This window comes from Tachypleus tridentatus, chromosome 12 (assembly GCF_004210375.1).
Source record: "Tachypleus tridentatus isolate NWPU-2018 chromosome 12, ASM421037v1, whole genome shotgun sequence".
NCBI classification, from domain to species: Eukaryota; Metazoa; Arthropoda; class Merostomata; order Xiphosura; family Limulidae; genus Tachypleus; species Tachypleus tridentatus.
This window is the reverse complement of record NC_134836.1, coordinates 135,241,353-135,263,315: the sequence shown is the minus strand read 5'-3', so window position 1 is coordinate 135,263,315 and position 21,963 is coordinate 135,241,353. Positions and strand designations below refer to the sequence as shown.

The 21,963-nt window shown below is 33.8% G+C and overlaps 1 protein-coding gene across 4 annotated transcripts; it reads right to left on the bottom strand.

Annotated features, from left to right (window-relative positions):
- Positions 1 to 1,104: 1,104 nt before the first annotated feature.
- On the bottom strand, positions 1,105 to 21,675 carry LOC143234779 (uncharacterized). Of its 4 annotated transcripts, none has more exons than XM_076472396.1 (4): positions 21,622 to 21,675; positions 19,732 to 19,825; positions 18,435 to 18,608; positions 1,105 to 12,818 (listed from the first exon to the last, which is right to left on the bottom strand). In XM_076472396.1, the coding sequence occupies exons 2-4, from the start codon at positions 19,748 to 19,750 to the stop codon at positions 11,992 to 11,994; spliced, it is 1,020 nt and encodes a 339-aa protein (XP_076328511.1). In that variant the 5' UTR covers positions 19,751 to 19,825; positions 21,622 to 21,675; the 3' UTR covers positions 1,105 to 11,991. The 4 variants fall into 4 exon arrangements, with proteins under 4 accessions (XP_076328511.1, XP_076328510.1, XP_076328509.1 ...); XM_076472395.1 differs by having other exon boundaries at positions 21,486 to 21,654; XM_076472394.1 differs by having other exon boundaries at positions 19,717 to 19,825; positions 21,486 to 21,624.
- Between the last annotated feature and the right edge of the window lie 288 nt (positions 21,676 to 21,963).

Below are 21,963 nucleotides of genomic sequence, written 5' to 3'. Positions count from 1 at the left end.
CAGAAACTTCACCAGACAGTTGTTGTTGGGTTCTCTCAACTCATAACTAAAGTCACAGAAACTTCACCAGACAGTTGTTTTTGGGTTCTTTCAACTCATAACTAAAGTCACAGAAACTTCACCAGACAGTTGTTGTTGGATTCTCTCAACTCATAACTAAAGTCACAGAAATTTCACCAGACAGTTGTTGTTGGGTTCTCTCAACTCATAACTAAAGTCACAGAAACTTCACCAGACAGTTGTTGTTGGGTTCTCTCAACTCATAACTAAAGTCACAGAAACTTCACCAGACAGTTGTTGTTGGGTTCTCTCAACTCATAACTAAAGTCACAGAAACTTCACCAGACAGTTGTTGTTGGTTCTCTCAACTCATAACTAAAGTCACAGAAACTTCACCAGACAGTTGTTGTTGGGTTCTCTCAACTCATAACTAAAGTCACAGAAACTTCACCAGACAGTTGTTGTTGGATTCTCTCAACTCATAACTAAAGTCACAGAAACTTCACCAGACAGTTGCTGTTGGATTCTCTCAACTCATAACTAAAGTCACAGAAACTTCACCAGACAGTTGTTGGGTTCACTCAATTTATAACTAATGACACAGAAACTTCACCAGACAGTTGTTGTTGGATTCTCTCAACTCATAACTAAAGTCACAGAAACTTCACCAGACAGTTGTTGTTGGATTCTCTCAACTCATAACTAAAGTCACAGAAACTTCACCAGACAGTTGTTGTTGGGTTCACTCAATTTATAACTAATGACACAGAAACTTCACCAGACAGTTGTTGTTGGATTCTCTCAACTCATAACTAAAGTCACAGAAACCTCACCAGACAGTTGTTGTTGGATTCTCTCAACTCATATCTAAAGTCACAGAAACCTCACCAGACAGTTGTTGTTGGGTTCACACAATTTATAACTAATGACACAGAAACTTCACCAGACAGTTGTTTTGAAACAATTAACCTTTGATAGTACATTAAATCATGTCTCATAACCTATAAAACTAACTACATAAAATCATGTCTCATAACCTATAAAAATAACTACATTAAATCATGTCTCATAACCTATAAAAAACAACTGAAGCAAAAAGTTAAACCTTTTGAAAGCTGTTTATTTCTTTGATACTTTTTTCATATAATAATTAACAACAATCTAAACAGATGTTTTTACAGAATCATAAACTATTTTTTCTTAAAAGACATAATTTAAAATTGAGGGTTAATTAAAATCTCTTACTGACCCAAGTTACATTCTCTTTCATGAATTGAAATAACTTTTCACTACAAGCAGTCTCTACAGAAACTCAAAAGAACTATCATGGATTACTTTTACAAGTGAGAGATTTACTTACAAGACATGCTACTATAACAACTATGTTTTAATATACAATGCAGGTAATACAAAACAACAGTGTTTATAGTACAGTTCACATGGTGGTTCAAACTTCCACCCTTATGGTATTTCTAATTTGTACTTCTGTTTCACCACCTCTTTTTGGTTTGTTAAAATAATTTATTTTAATGTCATTAACCTTCTAAGGTCTTATGGAAGTGATCCCATTCTGACATTGTTATTCTGTAACCTAACAAGAGAAAGCAAGGGTTACACATTAACCACATAACATGTGCCCTCGCCAGTTCCAAGTCTGCACCACCCTCTACTACACACACTGGATACATTACAATTCATAAACAACTGAACACTGACATTTAATGTACATTGTCAACCCTGACATAAATTTTTATTATCTCCAGTTATACTTCTTAGCTATTAAAGGCCATACACGTTTTTTTCATTTTAAATATAGCAGGTCCACAAATGTGGCTTCTGAAATGGAAGCATCTTGAGACCAATTGTTACTTTGTTGTTTTATAATAAGAATATGGCAGTAATTCATACCTTTCTGAGTCTAGTGTATTTCACAACATGTACAAGATCTGAATATAATAAACTTCTCTGTATTTTAGGTGCATGTAAATAACCTTATGAAGCCAAATAAAAACACATAAAAAATATAATGTTTACACATTACTGAGTCTGTACATAACTAGTTTTATTCAATATAAATTTTCAAAGAGACATTCCTTATATTTCAACATGTGCTATTAACTTATTTAACTTGTATTTACACTGGTAGTTACCAACTTATCCAAGCATTTGAGTTCATCCATTATCATCACCAAATGTGGATGTTTTAAAACATCAGATGTATACTAATAAATAAAACAAGTTGTCACAGGTTACTACAAATGTCTGTGTGTAAATACAATATAGATTAGTGAGCCAAGGCTACGGCAAGTGTTTGCGTAGAAACAATACACATTGGTGACCCAAAGTTACTACAAATGTTTGCATGTGAATACAGTATAAATTAGTGTAGTAACTCAAGGTTACTACAAATGTTTCTCTGTAGAAACAGTACACACTACACAGACAAAAGTATGTGGACACCCCTTCTAATTAGTGGGTTTGGCTATTTCAATCACACCCATTGCTAACAGGTGCATAAAATCAAGCATACTGACATACAATCTTCAAAGACAAACACGGCCAGTAAAATGGGTCGTACTGAAGAGCTCAGTGACTTCCAACATGGCACTATCATAGGATGCCACCTTTCCAGTAAGTCAGTTCATCAAATTTTTGTCCTGCTAGAACTGCCCTGGTCAACTGTAAGTGCTGTTATTGTGAAGTGGAAATGACTTGGAGCAACAGCAGCTTAGCCATGAAGCAGGAGGCCACACAAACTCACAGAATGGGACTGCTGAGTGCTGAAACACATAAAAATCATCTGTCCACAGTTACAACACTCACTACTGAGTTCCAAACTGCCTCTGGAAGCAATGTCAGCACAAGAACTGTTCATTGGGAGCTTTATGAAATAGGTTTCCATGGCAAAACAACTGCACACAAGCCTAAGATCACCATGCACAATGCCAAGCATCGGCTGGAGTGGTATAAAGCACACTGCCATTGGACTCTGAAGCAGTAAAAACACATTCTATGGAGTGATGAATCATGTTTGAGGGGCAAATCTGGGTTTGGCAGATGCCAGGAGAATGCTACCTGCCTAAATGCATAGTGCCAACTGTAAGTTTTATGAAGGAGGAATAATGGTCTGGGGCTGTTTCCATGGTTTGGACTAGGCTCTATAGTTCCAGTGAAGAGAAATCCTAATGCTACAGCATATAATGACATTCTAGAAAATTTTGTGCTTCCAACTTTATGGCAATAGTTTGGGGAAGGCCCTTTTTGTTTGAGCATGACAATGGTGCCGTGCACAAAGCAAGGTCCATAAAGACATGTTTTGACAAGATTGGTATGGAAGAACTTGAATGGCCTGCACAGAGCCCTGAACTCAACCTCACTGAACACCTCTCGGATGAACTAGAATGCCAACTGCGAGCCAGGCCTTCTCCCCTGACATTAGTGCCTGATCACATTAATGTTCTTGTGTCTGAATAGGAGCCATGTTCCAAATCTGGTGAAAAGCCTTCCCAGAAGAATGGGGGCTTTTATAGCAGCAACAGGGGGACCAACTCCATATTAATACCCATGGTTTTGGAATAAGACGTTCAACAAGTACATGTGGGTGTGATAGTCGGGTGTCCATGTAGTGTAGTTTGGTGACTCAAGGTTACTGCAAATGTTTATCTGTAGACTGGCTAATAATTAGAAGCATAATTATGATCTTAAACATATCATGTTAAACACAAAGTTTTTGCTTGAGAATGTTAGCTTCTTGTAAACTGTTCTCTACATTTAAAACAGACAAATATATTTCTATCTTCTTGTTACTATTAACATAAGATCAAATGCAATAATCTCTTGCTATCTTTATAACATAAGTGTATATGATTTTAATTCATCACATCAAATCTTTGTAATTTCTTATTTAAGATTGGTTTGTTAATAACATGCATAGGAATAATCTAATACAAAGCTATTAATCTATCTAAAAAATAAACATCTCATCTGTTACCTAAGCATTACTAAGGAGCATAATATAAACCTAATTGAGGTTCATGCCAATGTCAGGTATTTGCTCGTATTATGTGATTCAAGTTACTTCTCTTTTTAGACGATGTATGATTTTATCATTGAACAATTAAAAACTTTTAAGTTTCATATGTAATTACAAATATAAGAATTCATTATGATGAAGCATATCATTAATTTAGTGAAACAACATGCCATAATATTACTTTATATAATCAAATTTAGATTAGTACTCTATGTAGAGGTTCCTCACATGACCACACTTCCCTCTTGTATCAGCAACTTCTGTTGGGCAAAATTACAACAAATAAAACTATATACTGAATACCCACCTAAAAAAAAACATTCACAATATTAGTAAAACATGTACAATTAAGAACTCACAAAAATATAACATATATTACAGAGCACTTTCAAAGGTGCACTTTTCCTTTCAGGAGCAAACTGGGGTTTCCTGAAGAAATGTGCACCTTTGAAAGTGCTCTGGTTGTAGTGTTGTATTTTTACCTTATTGACATTAATAATAAATAATTTCAGGTATATTTAAGTGCAGTGCTGATAAGAAAATAGTGATAAACATATGAACAACTGATTTTCAAGTTATCAATAATTATTTTTCAACAAGTTCCAACTGAGCTAAAAGTTCTGTTTTTTAAAAATTACAAAACATCAAAGTTTGTTTATGTCTGGCATACTTAATACCTTCAACATTCCACACATCTAACTGATATTTTATACAAAACATTAAACATTTTGTTCAGCATTTAATCCATAACCTGTGCATTTTTTAAATTACAATGTTTAACATTTTTACCTAACTAAACTGGTGTGTAAGGATTCAAACAATATAATTTATAACACTGATACACAGGAAAAGCTGTATATCAACAACAAATATAACCTGTATCTTGCATATAATGAATTAAAACAGATATAAGTAGCACAGTTAGTGTTAACAAACAATACCCCTATGTGTTAAACAGCAACCACTAATAAATAAAAGTTTGCTTGTTTGTTTGTTTTTGAATTTCGCACAAAGCTACTCGAGGGCTATCTCTGCTAGCCGTCCCTAATTTAGTAGTGTAAGACTAAAGGGAAGGCAGCTAGTCATCACCACCCACCGCCAACTGTTGAGCTACTTTTTCACCAAGAAATAGTGGGATTGACCGTCACATTATAACGCCCCCATGGCTGAAAGGGCGAGCATGTTTGTCGCGATGGGGATGCGAACCCGTGACCCTCAGATTACGATTCACATGCCTTAATGCGCTTGGCCATGCCGGGCCAATAAATAAAAGAACAAATAGCATATGTACTTCCAAACAGCAAGTTAACAAACTATACATACATGTGCATATTAAAACAATGGAAAATCAAAACTAAAAGAAAAATTGTTGTTCACATAACTTACTATGGAATTACAATTACTTTTAAAAAATTATTAGACTTCTCAGCAGAATCCCAAAAATATACAGGCCAAATACAGTAATATTTACCACAAGAAATACAAGAAAACAGAAATTTTAGGTCAAAACAAATAATTAAACAGAATATACTGCACATTACTCTTAATACTTTAAGAAATACAAATTATAGTTTTCTTAAACATGAAAATAAAACTTAAATTTCTTATTTAAAACTTGCTGTTACTAAGCTTACTCTTGTCCTACACTTACTGACATTACTACAGATCACTGTCACAATTGTTTGTTGTTAAGAACAAAGGTATACAGGTTACTGTTGTCCTACACTCACAGACATTACTATAGATCACTGTCCACAATTGTTTGTTGTTAAGAACAAAGGTATACGGGTTACTCTTGTCCTACACTCACTGACATTACAACAGATCACTGTCCAGAATTTTTTGTTGTTAAGAACAAAGGTATACGGGTTACTCTTGTCCTACACTCACTGACATTACAACAGATCACTGTCCAGAATTTTTTGTTGTTAAGAACAAAGGTAAAGGGGTTACTCTTGTCCTACACTCACTGACATTACTACAGATCACTTTTTACAACTGATTGTTGTTAAGAACAAAGGTAGAGAAAACATTTTAATAACTTTTTGCATGATATAAAGCTCTTAAAAATTTATTGCTAACCATGACTTGAAAACAAAGGTCTCTTTGCTGATATGTCTATCTACTAGTAATAAAACATCACAAATATAAAATTATTCACAGATATATAACAATTTGGACTTTCTTTAGAGTGTTTGATATTTATTGGAATTTCAAATCCTGTAACCAATCATTTTTTTCAATGCTTAATGATACCTCCAATATCACTACTTTTAATTTCACACCAATCTTTTCAAGTGAAACCTCACTAAAATCTTTCAGACACCTATTTTAGAACCAAGATAACCTGGTATCTTGAATTTCACAAGCCCTACACAGACATCTGTGTGTGTGTGTGTGTGTGCATGTGAATGTAGAATTCACTCATGGCTAAAGAGCAACTATGGCCACTAGACCCATTTTTTCTTAGCCATTCTTTGTTAAGTACTTGAGATACACATACTGAAAGTAAATTTGCTACTGTAAGAACTAAGCAGTAAGACCTATTTTTTTTTTCTTTGCATACAAACCCACATAAATATGTTGTATAAGCTAACATTACAAGTATTACAGAATTCTTAGAAATTCAGTTCTGGACAAATTATTCTTGTGAGATTAAATACACATTGTTTTTATAGTTTTTGTGCTGGATATATTTGACCAATGTCCATGGACTTTTATCTTATATACAGGCTGTGTCCAGTCTCATTCCAGTTTATGGTACTGGTACTGAAGTACAAAACTCTTTAAAAAACTTCAAAAGTTTGACCAATATCTTCTTCAATTTACACATCCAAATCAGTATCTTCAGAGAAACAAATTATTTGTATGAAGGAGAATGTGACAATGTTAACTGCCATTCTAAGTTATGACTGAACAAACAAGACTCTTGTGAATGCTTTTCTGTACTTTATTTTAATTAAAGTTTTAATACCCGTACCAGCTGTCTTGAGAATACAAATAAGACTCTTAACTTGTATACATTTTTGTTGGAGATTTCTGTGAAAGCAGAATATGTAGTGAAATATTTTAGGCCTAACTAACTCTTTAAAAGTAGTGTCTCTTTACTTGTTTTTTTAGTGAAATGAACTTTAGTTAAACAGATACATTCATCTAGGGAGGCCATCAGCTTCTTATTTGAAATACTTTAATTCTGATATGTTTCTATTTATCAATAATGTAATTTTTAGCCCTATTCACATAGATAAGTATTCTAATTGTCTAGAATTGTTTTATTTTCTTTAAATAAATATTAACTTTTGACCTTATGTTTTAGGTTTGTACTATTTCATGCATTTATGGCATGTGTTAATGAAAATAATACCCATACAAATTGATACAAATTTTTACTTGGATATCCACCAAAACATCCAGACATCCTACAATAATCTAAATAACCACTGTCAATAGTCAATATAATTAGCTAATAACTGATTTAACATACCTGCAAACCAAATTAGAGATTTCAAGTTCCCAACTACAATAACTGATTTGACATACCTACAAACCAAATTAGAGATTTCAGGTTCCTAACTACAATAACTGAGATTCTGATAAGGACTTATAGATCAGCATGACTTCCTATTTGATATCTGTTATTTTCCAAAAGAAAGTCACAAAATATTATGATAAAGGAATCCTGATAAGGAATCATACATCAGCAATGCTTGCCTATTTAATATTTGTTCTTGTCCAAATTCACATGAAGTCACAAGATGTTATGATAAAAGAATCCTGATGAAGATTAGAACCTTGAGATCGACTCGCGTATCAGCACAACAACATGCCTTGACTATCAGATATTTGTTCTTGTCTAAATATATTAGAGCAAGAGTGTAAAACTAAGTGAATCCATTGGAGATATTTTTATCACTACAATAAATCTAGAGATTGGCAGACTAGACAGAGAAGACTAATTTGTACCAAATTCAAAGAAAAGAGAAAACAAAGAATTGTACTACAAGCAACAGAAATATGATTAGATCATTTACTCTTTGATGTTATGACAAAATGTAACAGCACTGAATCCAACCACAACAATCACAAAACCATTCACAATCTGTCTCATGATACAGAATGTCTTGTACAGTAACTGCTTTTCTTCTTTCTGCCTCTATTAAAAACCTTGAAATTCTATCTCTTAATAGCAAGATAAATGTCACAGACCATGACAAAGTACAGAACAACAAAGAGGAAAAGATGAAGCAAAGAATTCAGCACAAAGAATGATTTACATCACACTGGTAGAAACATATATATTTGTGGTATAGAAAAAGAAAGAAAATTATGTGAGTTACATTAAAGAAAGGAGAACACATTTATGTTTTATCTGAACCAGAGAATCATTTCCTTGGCCATGCTAGCTATAAAGCAGATAACACTGCTGACCTGCTACAGAAGGTTAATGTAACAAGACATCATTGACAAACTGTATTATTCAATTATATCTTCCAACATAAACATTTACATAAAGTTTCAAGCACCATTAGTGATGTTTATACTCCAGTTTGGTTTCAGTTCAAACAATGTTTACCTGCTACTGATATTCCAAAAGAGGTTCATTCTATTCCACAAACTGTCAGATCTCTTCCACACGTATCTGGTCAGTATTAAGAATACACTACTATTCTAGTAAATCTATGATAAATGACTGATAATCCTCATGACTTTCTTAGCTGCTAGAACTGAAGAAGTAACTCACAGAACTCATAATCTCGACTATAATCATGACAGCAGGTCACTACTCGCCCCAACATTATCAATTAGAATGGTGTAATCCTAACACCAGTTCACTACTACATCAATTAAGATAGTGTAATCCTGACATCAGAACACCACTCCACCATTATCAATTATTATGATGTAATCCTGACACCAGATCACTAATCCAACATTACTGATTAGAATGGTGTAATCCTGACACCAAATCACTAATCCAGCATTATCAATTAGAATGGTGTAATCCTGACACCAAATAACTAATCTAACATTACTGATTAGAATGGTGTAATCCTGACACCAAATCACTAATCCAACATTACTGATTAGAATGGTGTAATCCTGACACCAAATCACTAATCCAACATTACTGATTAGAATGGTGTAATCCTGACACCAAATCACTAATCCAACATTACTGATTAGAATGGTGTAATCCTGACACCAAATCACTAATCCAACATTACTGATTAGAATGGTGTAATCCTGACACCAAATCACTGATCCAACATTACTGATTAGAATGGTGTAATCCTGACACCAAATCACTGATCCAACATTACTGATTAGGATGATGTAATCCTGACACCAAATCACTAATCTAACATTACTGATTAGGATGATGTAATCCTGACACCAAATCACTAATCCAACATTACTGATTAGGATGATGTAATCCTGACACCAAATCACTAATCTAACATTACTGATTAGGATGATGTAATCCTGACACCAAATCACTAATCTAACATTACTGATTAGGATGATGTAATCCTGACACCAAATCACTAATCTAACATTACTGATTAGGATGATGTAATCCTGACACCAAATCACTAATCCAACATTACTGATTAGGATGATGTAATCCTGACACCAAATCACTAATCCAACATTACTGATTAGGATGATGTAATCCTGACACCAAATCACTAATCCAACATTACTGATTAGGATGATGTAATCCTGACACCAAATCACTAATCCAACATTACTGATTAGGATGATGTAATCCTGACACCAAATCACTAATCCAACATTACTGATTAGAATGGTGTAATCCTGACACCAAATCACTAATCTAACATTACTGATTAGGATGATATAAACATTAAACACTTACTAGTATATATCTAAACATCTTTCCAACAAATCTTAAATAGTGATAACTTTTCCCACAATGTATTCTTACATGTCAATTGTCAATAATATTCATTTTTTTATCATTGATGCAGAATTATAATCACTTCAAATTATTATAAATGTGTGAGCACATGCACATGTAATTTTTATGTAGAATTATAATCACTTCAAAATTATTGTAAATGTGTGAGCACATGCACATGCAATTCCCATGTATAGTTTTAATCACATGCCAGAAGCTGTTATTAGAATATGAGGGGTATGAAAACTACAAGCTATACTGAACAAGAGCAGAGTTCAAATTATTTTTTAAAATAGACATAACATGCCAAAAAGACAACTAAATCAATTTAAGTATTACTTTAAGAACACAATATAATGTTGTGGTGCAGAGAAGTTGACATGCATATTTCAATCATTACATTTAAAATACTTTAAAAACACTCACCCCTCAATAAAATTAACTGTATCATTTATATTGTGTTAAAAAAAATAAATCAAACCTGGCATAATTTGAAATAACAATGTTCATTCTTCAATTTTAATCTTGTGCACAATAATTTCTTTACACAACCTGCAATTCAAATGGTTGTTTCCATCCACATGTGCATAATTCAACTATTCTTTAAAGGAACAACAAAAAAAAAGCAACAACAACACTGAAAGTTACAAGTCAGCATAGTTTTGTTTCTAACCTTTCATAGATTGGGTTGTCATTTTGGAAAAACCTGTAACAAATTATTAGCAAAATAATAAAATTTAAAATGATGAAAAAGAACATATCTCTGGATTGACTTCTGGAATGATTACAAATGCCACAAAAATAGCATGTAAGAAGGCAGCAGATACAAAGAAATAAGGATTGGTAAAGTTCACATAACTTTTATCTGACAACAATACTGACATAAAATATCAAGTTATAAGATCATTTTCCAAAACACTTGTATTCATAGAATATAACCTCTGTAAGTTTTATAATATAATAATAATAATAAATAAGTAGCATACATGCAACAGTTACTACACTAAAAATAGTGTTTCTCAAACTTTCAATACCTAGGAGAAACTTACTTCCTCTCTAAATTGTCGCAGGTCACTTTGTAAGATACAAACACCACAAAAAACAATTACAACTTACACACAAAAATATCCTTTCAATTTATGTTGTTTATTTTTGTAAAAATTGCAAGGTGGATGTAACAGACAAGCGCTGATTGAGAAACACTGCACTAAAATACATCAATCATTTCAATTTTTTTATGTTTCACCTCCTGTACATAGACAAAATATTGGTATAAAACAAAAGATAAGCACAAAAGTTAGAGCACACTTATTCTGCACACAAAACAACAACACAAGTTTGTAGCTATGAATGTGTTGCTATGGAAACTATAGAGGCTTCAAAGTGAATATTTAACCTCTTCTGGTGATTTATGTATCCAAAGGAACATTCTTACAGACTCAAATTCACTGAAGTTCTACAAAATTTGGAATCCATGAAATACCTTATTGTACATTGAGAGAGAGGAAAACAAGAAAACGTAGAAGATAATTAAAACTGATCAGACAGCAGATTAAATAGTAATTAGTATAATAATGGTCATAGTATAAAGATAAAAGACGACTGTCAATGCCACTTTAAATATTCATTGTACATTTACAAAAATGTTAGTAGATCTAACATATATCTACAGGTAATAAACCTGACATTAATAGAGAAACAACTAAAACTGTATGACACAAAAGTGGAAGAAGGAAAACTAAACTTAATACTCAGCTCCAATACAAAAAACTTAAATGTTACCTCTTATTTATTGTGACAAAAGAAACAGTCACTAACCAATCTAAACAGTTTCATCTACACATCTTTATATCTCTTTTCATTTAACAGTGTGATAAATTAAAGTCACAACCCAATCAACCAGTTTTACCTATACATATATACACACACTATAGAAAACAATTTGAAGTAGGGGTGAATACATGACATGACAGTGTTTAAAATTAAAGAAAACTAAAGCACCATGAAGATGTAACAAAAGTTATTTCACCATTCATTAAAAATGCTCTGGATGCTCCATTATACCATAATACTGTCCATTATAGATGACACCAATCTCTCTGACCACTTCTCCTCGAATGGTGGCCTTGATGGTCCAATTGTGTATTTCAGCACTCTCTTTTTCTCGCCGAAGTTTCTGAACCTCCACTATCTTTGAGTTTAAATGGTTTAGAATCACACCAATATCTTTGATGTCAAGATGCTTATTCTGTGTCAGGGAAAGCTGATCCGTTAAAAGAAGGTAATGTTCAGATAACTCTTCATCAGCCACATTCTCAGTGTGCGATTCATATTCATCGTGTGCACGGTTCTTCACCTCTTGAGGTTCATCTAGAAAATGTCCTTTCTTATGCGTGATTACTTCACTAGAACTAGCTTCAGTTCCCTCTGACTCTTCCTGAATGGGTGAGGTAGCAACAGATTTATTTAATATAATATGAGCACTCCTTTTGTGAAAGGCAGAACAATGGAAATCACACAATGAATTATCACAATCTGATATATTACCATTTTCTCCTTCCTGCTTTTCTGGTAGCATACACACAGCAGACTTCAATCCCAAACTTCCTAGAGTAAATGTGGCATGAGTCTTACCTGCCGAAGGAAGGTCGTCAAAACTGGCAGAGGCTTGACCCTCTTGTGACACAACTTCCACACTTCTGCAGTATTTGGGATCTGCTGCACTCTGCAAGTCCAACTGATCCCAGTGAAGCACTACACTGACCTGGTCTTTACTGTCCATAATCTTCCAAGCTGGTTGTTGGTCCACCAATTCAAGAATATTTATGGCTTCACACACTATCTTAGGGATGGCCCTGATAGCTAGACACGATAAGAGAGAGACAGTCCTTCAATAAATTATTATTTTTATTTTAATTTGTACAGTAATGTTTGTTACAAAACAAAGCAGAACTTCACTTAATACATATTATTGAGCAGAACTGCCTTATGTAAGTGTTTAACTATTACAACACAGATAACATTCATGCACTATTCAAACCTACACATTATTTGTTGCTATGCACAGAGCTGTACTATGGGCTATGTTAAGTCCACTAGAATGGATTGAACCATAAAGATTAGCATTCCAAACCCTCACGCTTACTAATTAGTAATTGATTGAGGTTCTATGCTGTATTGTAGATGTGTGTGTATATATATAATACACACACATGTAAGAATAGATAGTAAAAGTTGGGGCTTCATACTGTATTGTGGATATATACATCCTTATTATAACTATAAATTTTTAAACAAAAACAAAACTCATTAAAATTAAACAAAATATGCTGCATTTTTTGTTTTAAAAACATACTAGGGTACAAGCTACAGTGTAGGATTATAAAATGCGTCCTAGGTTTTGGAGGTGACTATGAAAGTAGAACCCATATTGCAGTAGGGATACACCATCTGTCTGTCTTCACCTCCATTTCGCTAGTCTCACATAAGAAGATTAGAAATTAGGAAAGCAAGATGTGGGTGCTCAAGCCCACAACATCCCACATTTACATCACCCTCCACTGCCTGTAGACAGTTGTGGGAAGGTAACTGCTCTCCCAAGTTAAAATAAGGAAAAGATAAAGTACTACCATTTGGGGGTAAATAAGATAAAACTTACCTCTTCATCCCTCCCCCACTATGGTAGAGGCACTAATTAACACAACATTGAACCATATCAGTATACTAAGTTTAATGTGACTGTTGTCCTTTTATATGCGACTCAAGGTATACATCCACATAAAGTAGTGCCAAGTTCTTAAATAACCTTATTTTTAAATAAAAATAATTATTAGTAATTGTTAGTACAATTTCTCCAAATTTATTTTCTTTGTATTTATTTCACACATTTTTATATTTATTACAGAATAATTGAATAATTTTCTCTAACATTTCTTTATTAAATCAATTAGCTATTAACTTTTGTGTCAGTGTATCAACATTATTAATAAAATATTGTAATTTATTACAAATATTACCATAACTGAATAGCTGTTAAGTTATAATGTTTATAATAGATGGGTATGGAACATTACTACGTCAGGATGGTAAACTATATCTGAATAACTGTGAAATTATAATGTTTACAATAGATGGGTATGGAACATTACTATGTAAGAAGGGTAAACAAGTAACATCTGCAGGATGTCATAGCTTAACAAGTAACATCAGCGGGACGTCGTAGCTTAACAAGTAACATCAGCGGGACGTCGTAGCTTAACAAGTAACATCAGCGGGATGTCGTAGCTTAACAAGTAACATCAGCGGGACGTCATAGTTAACAAGTAACATCAGCGGAATGTCATAGCTTAACAAGTAAAATCAGCAGAACGTCATAGCTTAACAAGTAACATCCACGAGACATCATAGGTTAACAAGTAACATTTGCAGGTTTACAAATAACATCTGTGAGACATCATAGCTTAACAAGTAACATCTGTCGGACATCATAGATTAACAAGTAACATCTGTGGGATGTCATAGCTTAACAAGTAACATCCATGGGATGTCATAGCTTAACAACTTCTGCAGGACATCATAGCTTAACAAGTAACATCTGCAGAATGTTATAGCTTAACAAGTAACACCTGCGGGATGTCATAGCTTAACAAGTAACACCTGCGGGATGTCATAGCTTAACAAGTAACACCTGCGGGATGTCATAGCTTAACATGTAACACCTGCGGGATGTCATAGCTTAACAAGTAACACCTGCGGGATGTCATAGCTTAACAAGTAACACCTGCGAGATGTCATAGCTTAACAAGTAACACCTGCGGGATGTCACAGCTTAACAAGTAACATCTGTGGGATGTCACAGCTTAACAAGTAACATCTGTGGGATGTCACAGCTTAACAAGTAACATCTGTGGGATGTCCTAGCTTAACAAGTAACATTTGCGAGTTTAAAAATAACATCTGTGGGACATCATAGCTTAACAAGTAACATCTGCGGGACATCATAGTTTAACAAGTAACAACTGCAGGACATCATAGCTTAACAAGTAACATTTGCAGGTTTACAAATAACATCTGTGGGGTGTCATAGCTTAACAAGTAACATTTGCAGGTTTGCAAATAACATCTGTGGGACATCATAGTTTAACAAATAAATTCTGTGGGACGTCACAGCTTAACATGTAACATCAGCGGGACATCGTAGCTTAACAAGTAACATCAGCGGGACATCGTAGCTTAACAAGTAATATCAGCGGGACATCGTAGCTTAACAAGTAATATCAGCGGGACATCATACCTTAACAAGTAACATCAGCAGGACGTCATAGTTAACAAGTAACATCAGCGGGACATCATAGTTAACAAGTAACATCCACGGGACATCATAGGTTAACAAGTAACAACTGCAGGACATCATAGCTTAACAAGTAACATTTGCAGGTTTACAAATAACATCTGTGGGACGTCACAGCTTAACATGTAACATCAGCGGGACGTAGTAGCTTAACAAGTAACATCAGCGGGACGTCGTAGCTTAACAAGTAACATCAGCGGGACGTCGTAGCTTAACAAGTAAAATCAGCAGGACCTCATAGCTTAACAATTAACATCCACGAGACATCATAGGTTAACAAGTAACATTTGCAGGTTTACAAATAACATCTGTGGGACATCATAGATTAACAAGTAACATCAGCGGGACGTTGTAGCTTAACAAGTAACATCAGCGGGACGTCGTAGCTTAACAAGTAACATCAGCGGGACGTTGTAGCTTAACAAGTAACATCTGTGGGATGTCATAGCTTAACAAGTAATATTTGCAGGTATACAAATAACATCTGTGGGGTGTCATAGCTTAACAAGTAACATTTGCAGGTTTACAAATAACATGTGGGACATCATAGCTTAACAAGTAACATCTGCAGAATGTTATAGCTTAACAAGTAACAACTGCGGGATGTCATAGCTTAACAAGTAACACCTGCAGGATGTCATAGCTTAACAAGTAACATCTGTGGGATGTCACAGCTTAACAAGTAACATCTGTGGGATGTCACGGCTTAACAAGTAACATCTGTGGGATGTCACGGCTTAACAAGTAACATCTGTGGGATGTCATAGCTTAACAAGTAATATTTGCAGGTATACAAATAACATCTGTGGGGTGTCATAGCTTAACAAGTAACATTTGCGGGTTTACAAATAACATGTGGGACATCATAGCTTAACAAGTAACATCTGCAGGACATCATAGTTTAACAAGTAACAACTGCAGGACATCATAGCTTAACAAGTAACATTTGCAGGTTTACAAATAACATCTGTGGGACGTCACAGCTTAACATGTAACATCAGCGGGACGTCGTAGCTTAACAAGTAACATCAGCAGGACGTTGTAGCTTAACAAGTAACATCAGCAGGACGTCGTAGCTTAACAAGTAACATCAGCGGGACGTCATATTTAACAAGTAACATCAGCGGGACATCATAGTTAACAAGTAACATCCACGGGACGTCATAGTTAACAAGTAACATCCACGGGACATCATAGTTAACAAGTAACATCCACGGGACATCATAGGTTAACAAGTAACATTTGCAGGTTTACAAATAACATCTGTGGGACATCATAGCTTAACAAGTGACATTTGCGGGTATACGAATAACATATGTGGGACATCATAGCTTAACAAATGACATTTGCAGGTATACAAATAACAACTGTGAGACATCATAGCTTAACAAGTAACATCTGTGGAACATCATAGATTAACAAGTAACATCTGTGGGATGTCATAGCTTAACGAGTAACATCCATGGGATATCATAGCTTAACAAGTAACATTTGTGGGTTTAAAAATAACATCTGTGGGATGTCATAGCTTAACAACTTCTGCAGGACATCATAGCTTAACAAGTAATATCTGCAGGATGTTATAGCTTAACAAGTAACATTTGTGGGTTTACAAATAACATCTGTGGGGTGTCATAGCTCAAAAAGTAACATTTGCGGGTTTACAAATAACATCTGCGGGACATCATAGCTTAAGAAATAAATTCTGCAGAACGTCATAGCTTAACAAGTAACATCCACCAGGTTGTCATAGCTTAACAAGTAACATTTGTGGGTTTACAAGTAGCATCTGCAGGACATCATAGTTTAAAAAACAACATCTGCGAAGTCATAGCTTAACAAGCAACATTTGCAGGTTTACAAATAACATCTGTGGGACATCATAGCTTAACAAGTGACATTTGCGGGTATACGAATAACATATGTGGGACATCATAGCTTAACAAGTAACATCTGTGGAATGTCATAGCTTAACAAGTAACTTTGCGGGTTTACAAATAACATCTGTGGGGTGTCATAGCTTAACAAGTGACATTTGCAGGTATACAAATAACAACTGTGAGACATCATAGCTTAACAAGTAACATCTGTGGAACATCATAGATTAACAAGTAACATCTGTGGGATGTCATAGCTTAACGAGTAACATCCATGGGATATCATAGCTTAACAAGTAACATTTGTGGGTTTAAAAATAACATCTGTGGGATGTCATAGCTTAACAACTTCTGCAGGACATCATAGCTTAACAAGTAATATCTGCAGAATGTTATAGCTTAACAAGTAACATTTGTGGGTTTACAAATAACATCTGCGGGACATCATAGCTTAAGAAATAAATTCTGCAAAACGTCATAGCTTAACAAGTAACATCCACCAGGTTGTCATAGCTTAACAAGTAACATTTGTGGGTTTACAAGTAGCATCTGCAGGACATCATAGTTTAAAAAACAACATCTGCGAAGTCATAGCTTAACAAGCAACATTTGCAGGACATCATAGCAGCAGATGACATAGCTTAACAAGTAACATCATTATATTCTAATTCTCATTGAGGTATGTACTACCAACTCTTGGTATTTCGACACTACTGTATCCTAAGTTTTATATTCTAATTCTCATTAAGGTATATATTACCAACTCTTGGTATTTCGACACTACTGTATCCTAAGTTTTATATTCTAATTCTCATTAAGGTATATATTACCAACTGTTGGTATTTTGACACTACTGTATCCTAAGTTTTATATTCTAATTCTCATCAAGATATATACTACCAACTCTTGGTATTTCGACACTACTGTATCCTAAAGTTTTATATTCTAATTCTCATTAAGGTATATATTACCAACTCTTTGTATTTTTACACTACTATATCCTAAGTTTTATATTCTAATTCTCATTGAGGTATATATTACCAACTCTTGGTATTTTGACACTACTATATCCTAAGTTTTATATTCTAATTCTCATTGAGGTATGTACTACCAACTCTTGGTATTTTGACACTAGTATATCCTACATTTTATATTCTAATTCTCATTAAGGTATATACTACCAGCTCTTAGTGTTTCAACACTACCATATACTAGGTTTTATGTTATAATTCTCATTGATGTATCTCCTACCAGCTCTTAGTGTTTCAACACTAGTGGGAAGCCAATTTTCACTTGGAGCAAGCAGTAAGAAAACTGTGTCTTTCTCTACTGTCTGAAAGTAATTTTCGTCTTCCACCTCTGTTCCATCACTTTCTAACACCACTCTCAAAGGTGGCTTAAGAGAATATCCCAGTTTTTCTCCACCTTCAAAAAAATGTTTTTGATTTAGAAATATGGTATGAGAAACTTCACTAAAACAAACTCCAATAAAAGAAGTTGATAATAGTGACTCTACAGTATGAGGAATATAATCACTTGAAGCTTGCTACGAATGTAAAATACACCTGTTAAGCTTTCCACGAACATAAAGTACCCTGTTTAGCTTTCCACGAACATAAGGTACCCCTGTTTAGCTTCCCACGAACATAAAGTACAAATGTTTCCTGACTTAATCATTTTTTTTAAAAAAAGAAAGTTGCTGACAGTAACACTAACAACATTTCAGTCAATCATATAAGCACCTTGGTAGAAAATAAATCATTAATGGCTCCAAACTGTAAGACTCACTGTGTTTACAAAACGTTCAGTACACTATGAAAAAATTATCTTGACACCTCACAATGTTATTATGTTAAGAATGTTTCTGACAGACTTAAATATAGCTGGAAAGAAACTGTTTTATGATTTGGAACTTTATATTCCATGAGTGCTATCCTTCATGAACCAAACACCTCAGTGAGTTGGTCATATTTTCTTATTACAAACAGAGAATAACATAAAAAATTAAAGCACAACAATTATGAGAGATTTAAAACAAACCTTTACAGCTCTCATGACTAGGTTAAGATCCCAGCTAACTGGATCATTAGTGTGAACAAGAAATGTTTTTATATTTAAACAAAATTACTATATCAAACTTATTTTCTCTTAAGAAAAGTAAAAGATATTGAAGTTTAAAATAATATTAATACAGACATTTGATTTATTTGTGTTAAATCTGAGAAACAGCAAGACAATAAAAACACTAGGCTTCAATTGTTTTATTTTTCTAAAAGAGTGACAAGCTCATAAAATAGGCTGCAGTCAGCAGTAGTGAAAACAAGCACATTACAAGGGCTTAAGAGGGGCACTGATGATTTCTTGGAAAAAAAATGGATCGGTTTAATGTTGTTTTTTTGTTTCAGAGTAAGTGTGTGAGGTGTTTTGTTTGGAATTCAATCAAACCTACATGAAGGCTATCTGAACCATATGTGTGAAAGAATAGATTCCATTTGTAAGATGTTTCTTTGAATTCTAAAGTAATTTTATTTACCTATACTGATCTTACCCCTCTCTCTAAGTTCCATGAGTGATGAAGCTACAACAGCCTTCCTTGTCTGTCTATCGCAACTCCATACTTCATATGGCCGATTCTTTGAATCCTAAAATACAATGAATTCAAAATGAACTTCAAAAATACAGAATTGATCAATAGCTCTTCCTCATTTAGTCACTAACTGCCCTGTCTAGTTCTATTGGTCACCATCTGATCAATCATGAGACAAATTTCATTAACTGCCCAGCTCTACCAATAGGTAACAGGCCACTAATGAAACAAATTTCACCAAATACCTAGTTCTATTGGTCAGTAAATTGTCATCATTAAACAAGTTCCACTAATCACCAACTCCATGGGTCAGTAACTGGTCATCATTAGACAAGTTCCACCGACTCTATAGATCAGTAACTGATAATCATTAGCAATCCATCTGGATGAGTTCAAAGTTCATAAAAAAAGAGCCATCCAGAGTCTGGCCACTTACACGAGTGATTTCTACCATATGCATAGTAAAGCTCATCCTCCAATGGCTTCTCCATATCCCAATGACATTCTTGTGGATAAGTTTGTCAAAGGTCTTCCAGGTAAAACACTTAGGCACTATCTGAGCTGGAGAGATACTCCCGCCTTTACAAAGGTAGTTCCTATTCTGACAAGGTGCAAGTGGTAACTATGAATCAGTTCCAGGATAGGAAGTATTCTAGAGGAATGTCTTCTATGGCTATCCCATGGTTGTATTATCCCAGCCTCATCCATTTATAAGGCCAAGGATAAAGATCTAGTAAAGCACCATGTTAATCTTGTTTATTTAAGGCATTACAGAACATGATTCGTAATGATCCATTGTAAACACTGGAGGAAGGATTAGGGTCTGTTATATGGGTAAGCAGCTACAATATGGAAACTGTTAAATAACTGTTTTAATCACTTATCTCTGTGAACTTAAAACAGTAACCCTTATATTAACAATACATTTCACCTTTAGATACCTTTATAATTATCACTTCTAATATGTAATACTTTCTCTTATTATCAGACATCAATGGCATTAAAAGCACACCCATTATCTCATGCATTAGTTTGACATGAATTATTGTGTTACAACTGAGTCTGAAGTCCGAAACATAAAAACAGTTGGTATTTCAATGAATATATTCAACACTTGTGAAGTCATGTCATAGGGAAAGATAAAAAATATTTTCTCTTCTTTACCAAATGAGCCACAGGAAATTTTAAACTGAATTGAATACCTATATTACAAAACAAAACAAAAACTTATGAATATTTCTTCTGAAACAAAATTAATATTTTAAACATCAATAACTATTACTCAATCAAATGTATACTACCCAATACTAGTGTTAGAGCAGTAATTTGAGCAGTAACAGTTATAAATACCACTACAGTAGCCGATACGTAATAGTATTATCAGAACTAGTGCTAGTAGTAGAAAATGACGAGAAACGTCACCTTTAGAACATATAATGGAAATACAAACTTTCTTCTGCACCTAAGCCTTAAGGTGATTTTCTTATATTTTATTTTTAGTGCTTTATCTCCAATGTGACTTATAATTTATGATATTTACTTTAAAACTATATTTGCCTTCTGCATGATTAATTAACATTATGCGAGTAACACTAACTTATGTTAACAAAACACCATCATTACGATTAGACTGGTAAAGTTACATTAGTAGTACTAACGTTAACCATACAAATTAACCGATAAAGCTTTTTTTTCCTTTTTACATGATGTCTTACCGTAGATGACATTGCTAGTATTATTTTAATGTGATGATCGTTTGCATGTCATAAAAAGCCAATGTTTCAAACAAGAATAAATCATATATAAGTTACAACTTAAAACCACGAGTACAAAACACTTAATATGACCTACATCCCACAACCATCAAACAAAAACACACACGTTACACACCACGCTCTCTTTATCTTTTGGAATGAATTTATTAATACTTCTAATGAATTATAAAGTTAATTTATACATAGCAACTTTTAACAATTAATAGTATAATATAACATCTGCACTAAATTTTCCCGATTTTATCGTTCAAGCATTATAAAGCAATGTTACTCACTTGAGAGCTCTTGTTCTTATTTTTTTATGTAAATTTGTAGATATTTTGAAAATAATGAAATGGAAACTTATTTATACTAAGATACCATTTATATGGTCTTATTTTCAGACTTTGCTGGTAATGGAATATACTTGTATTAGACG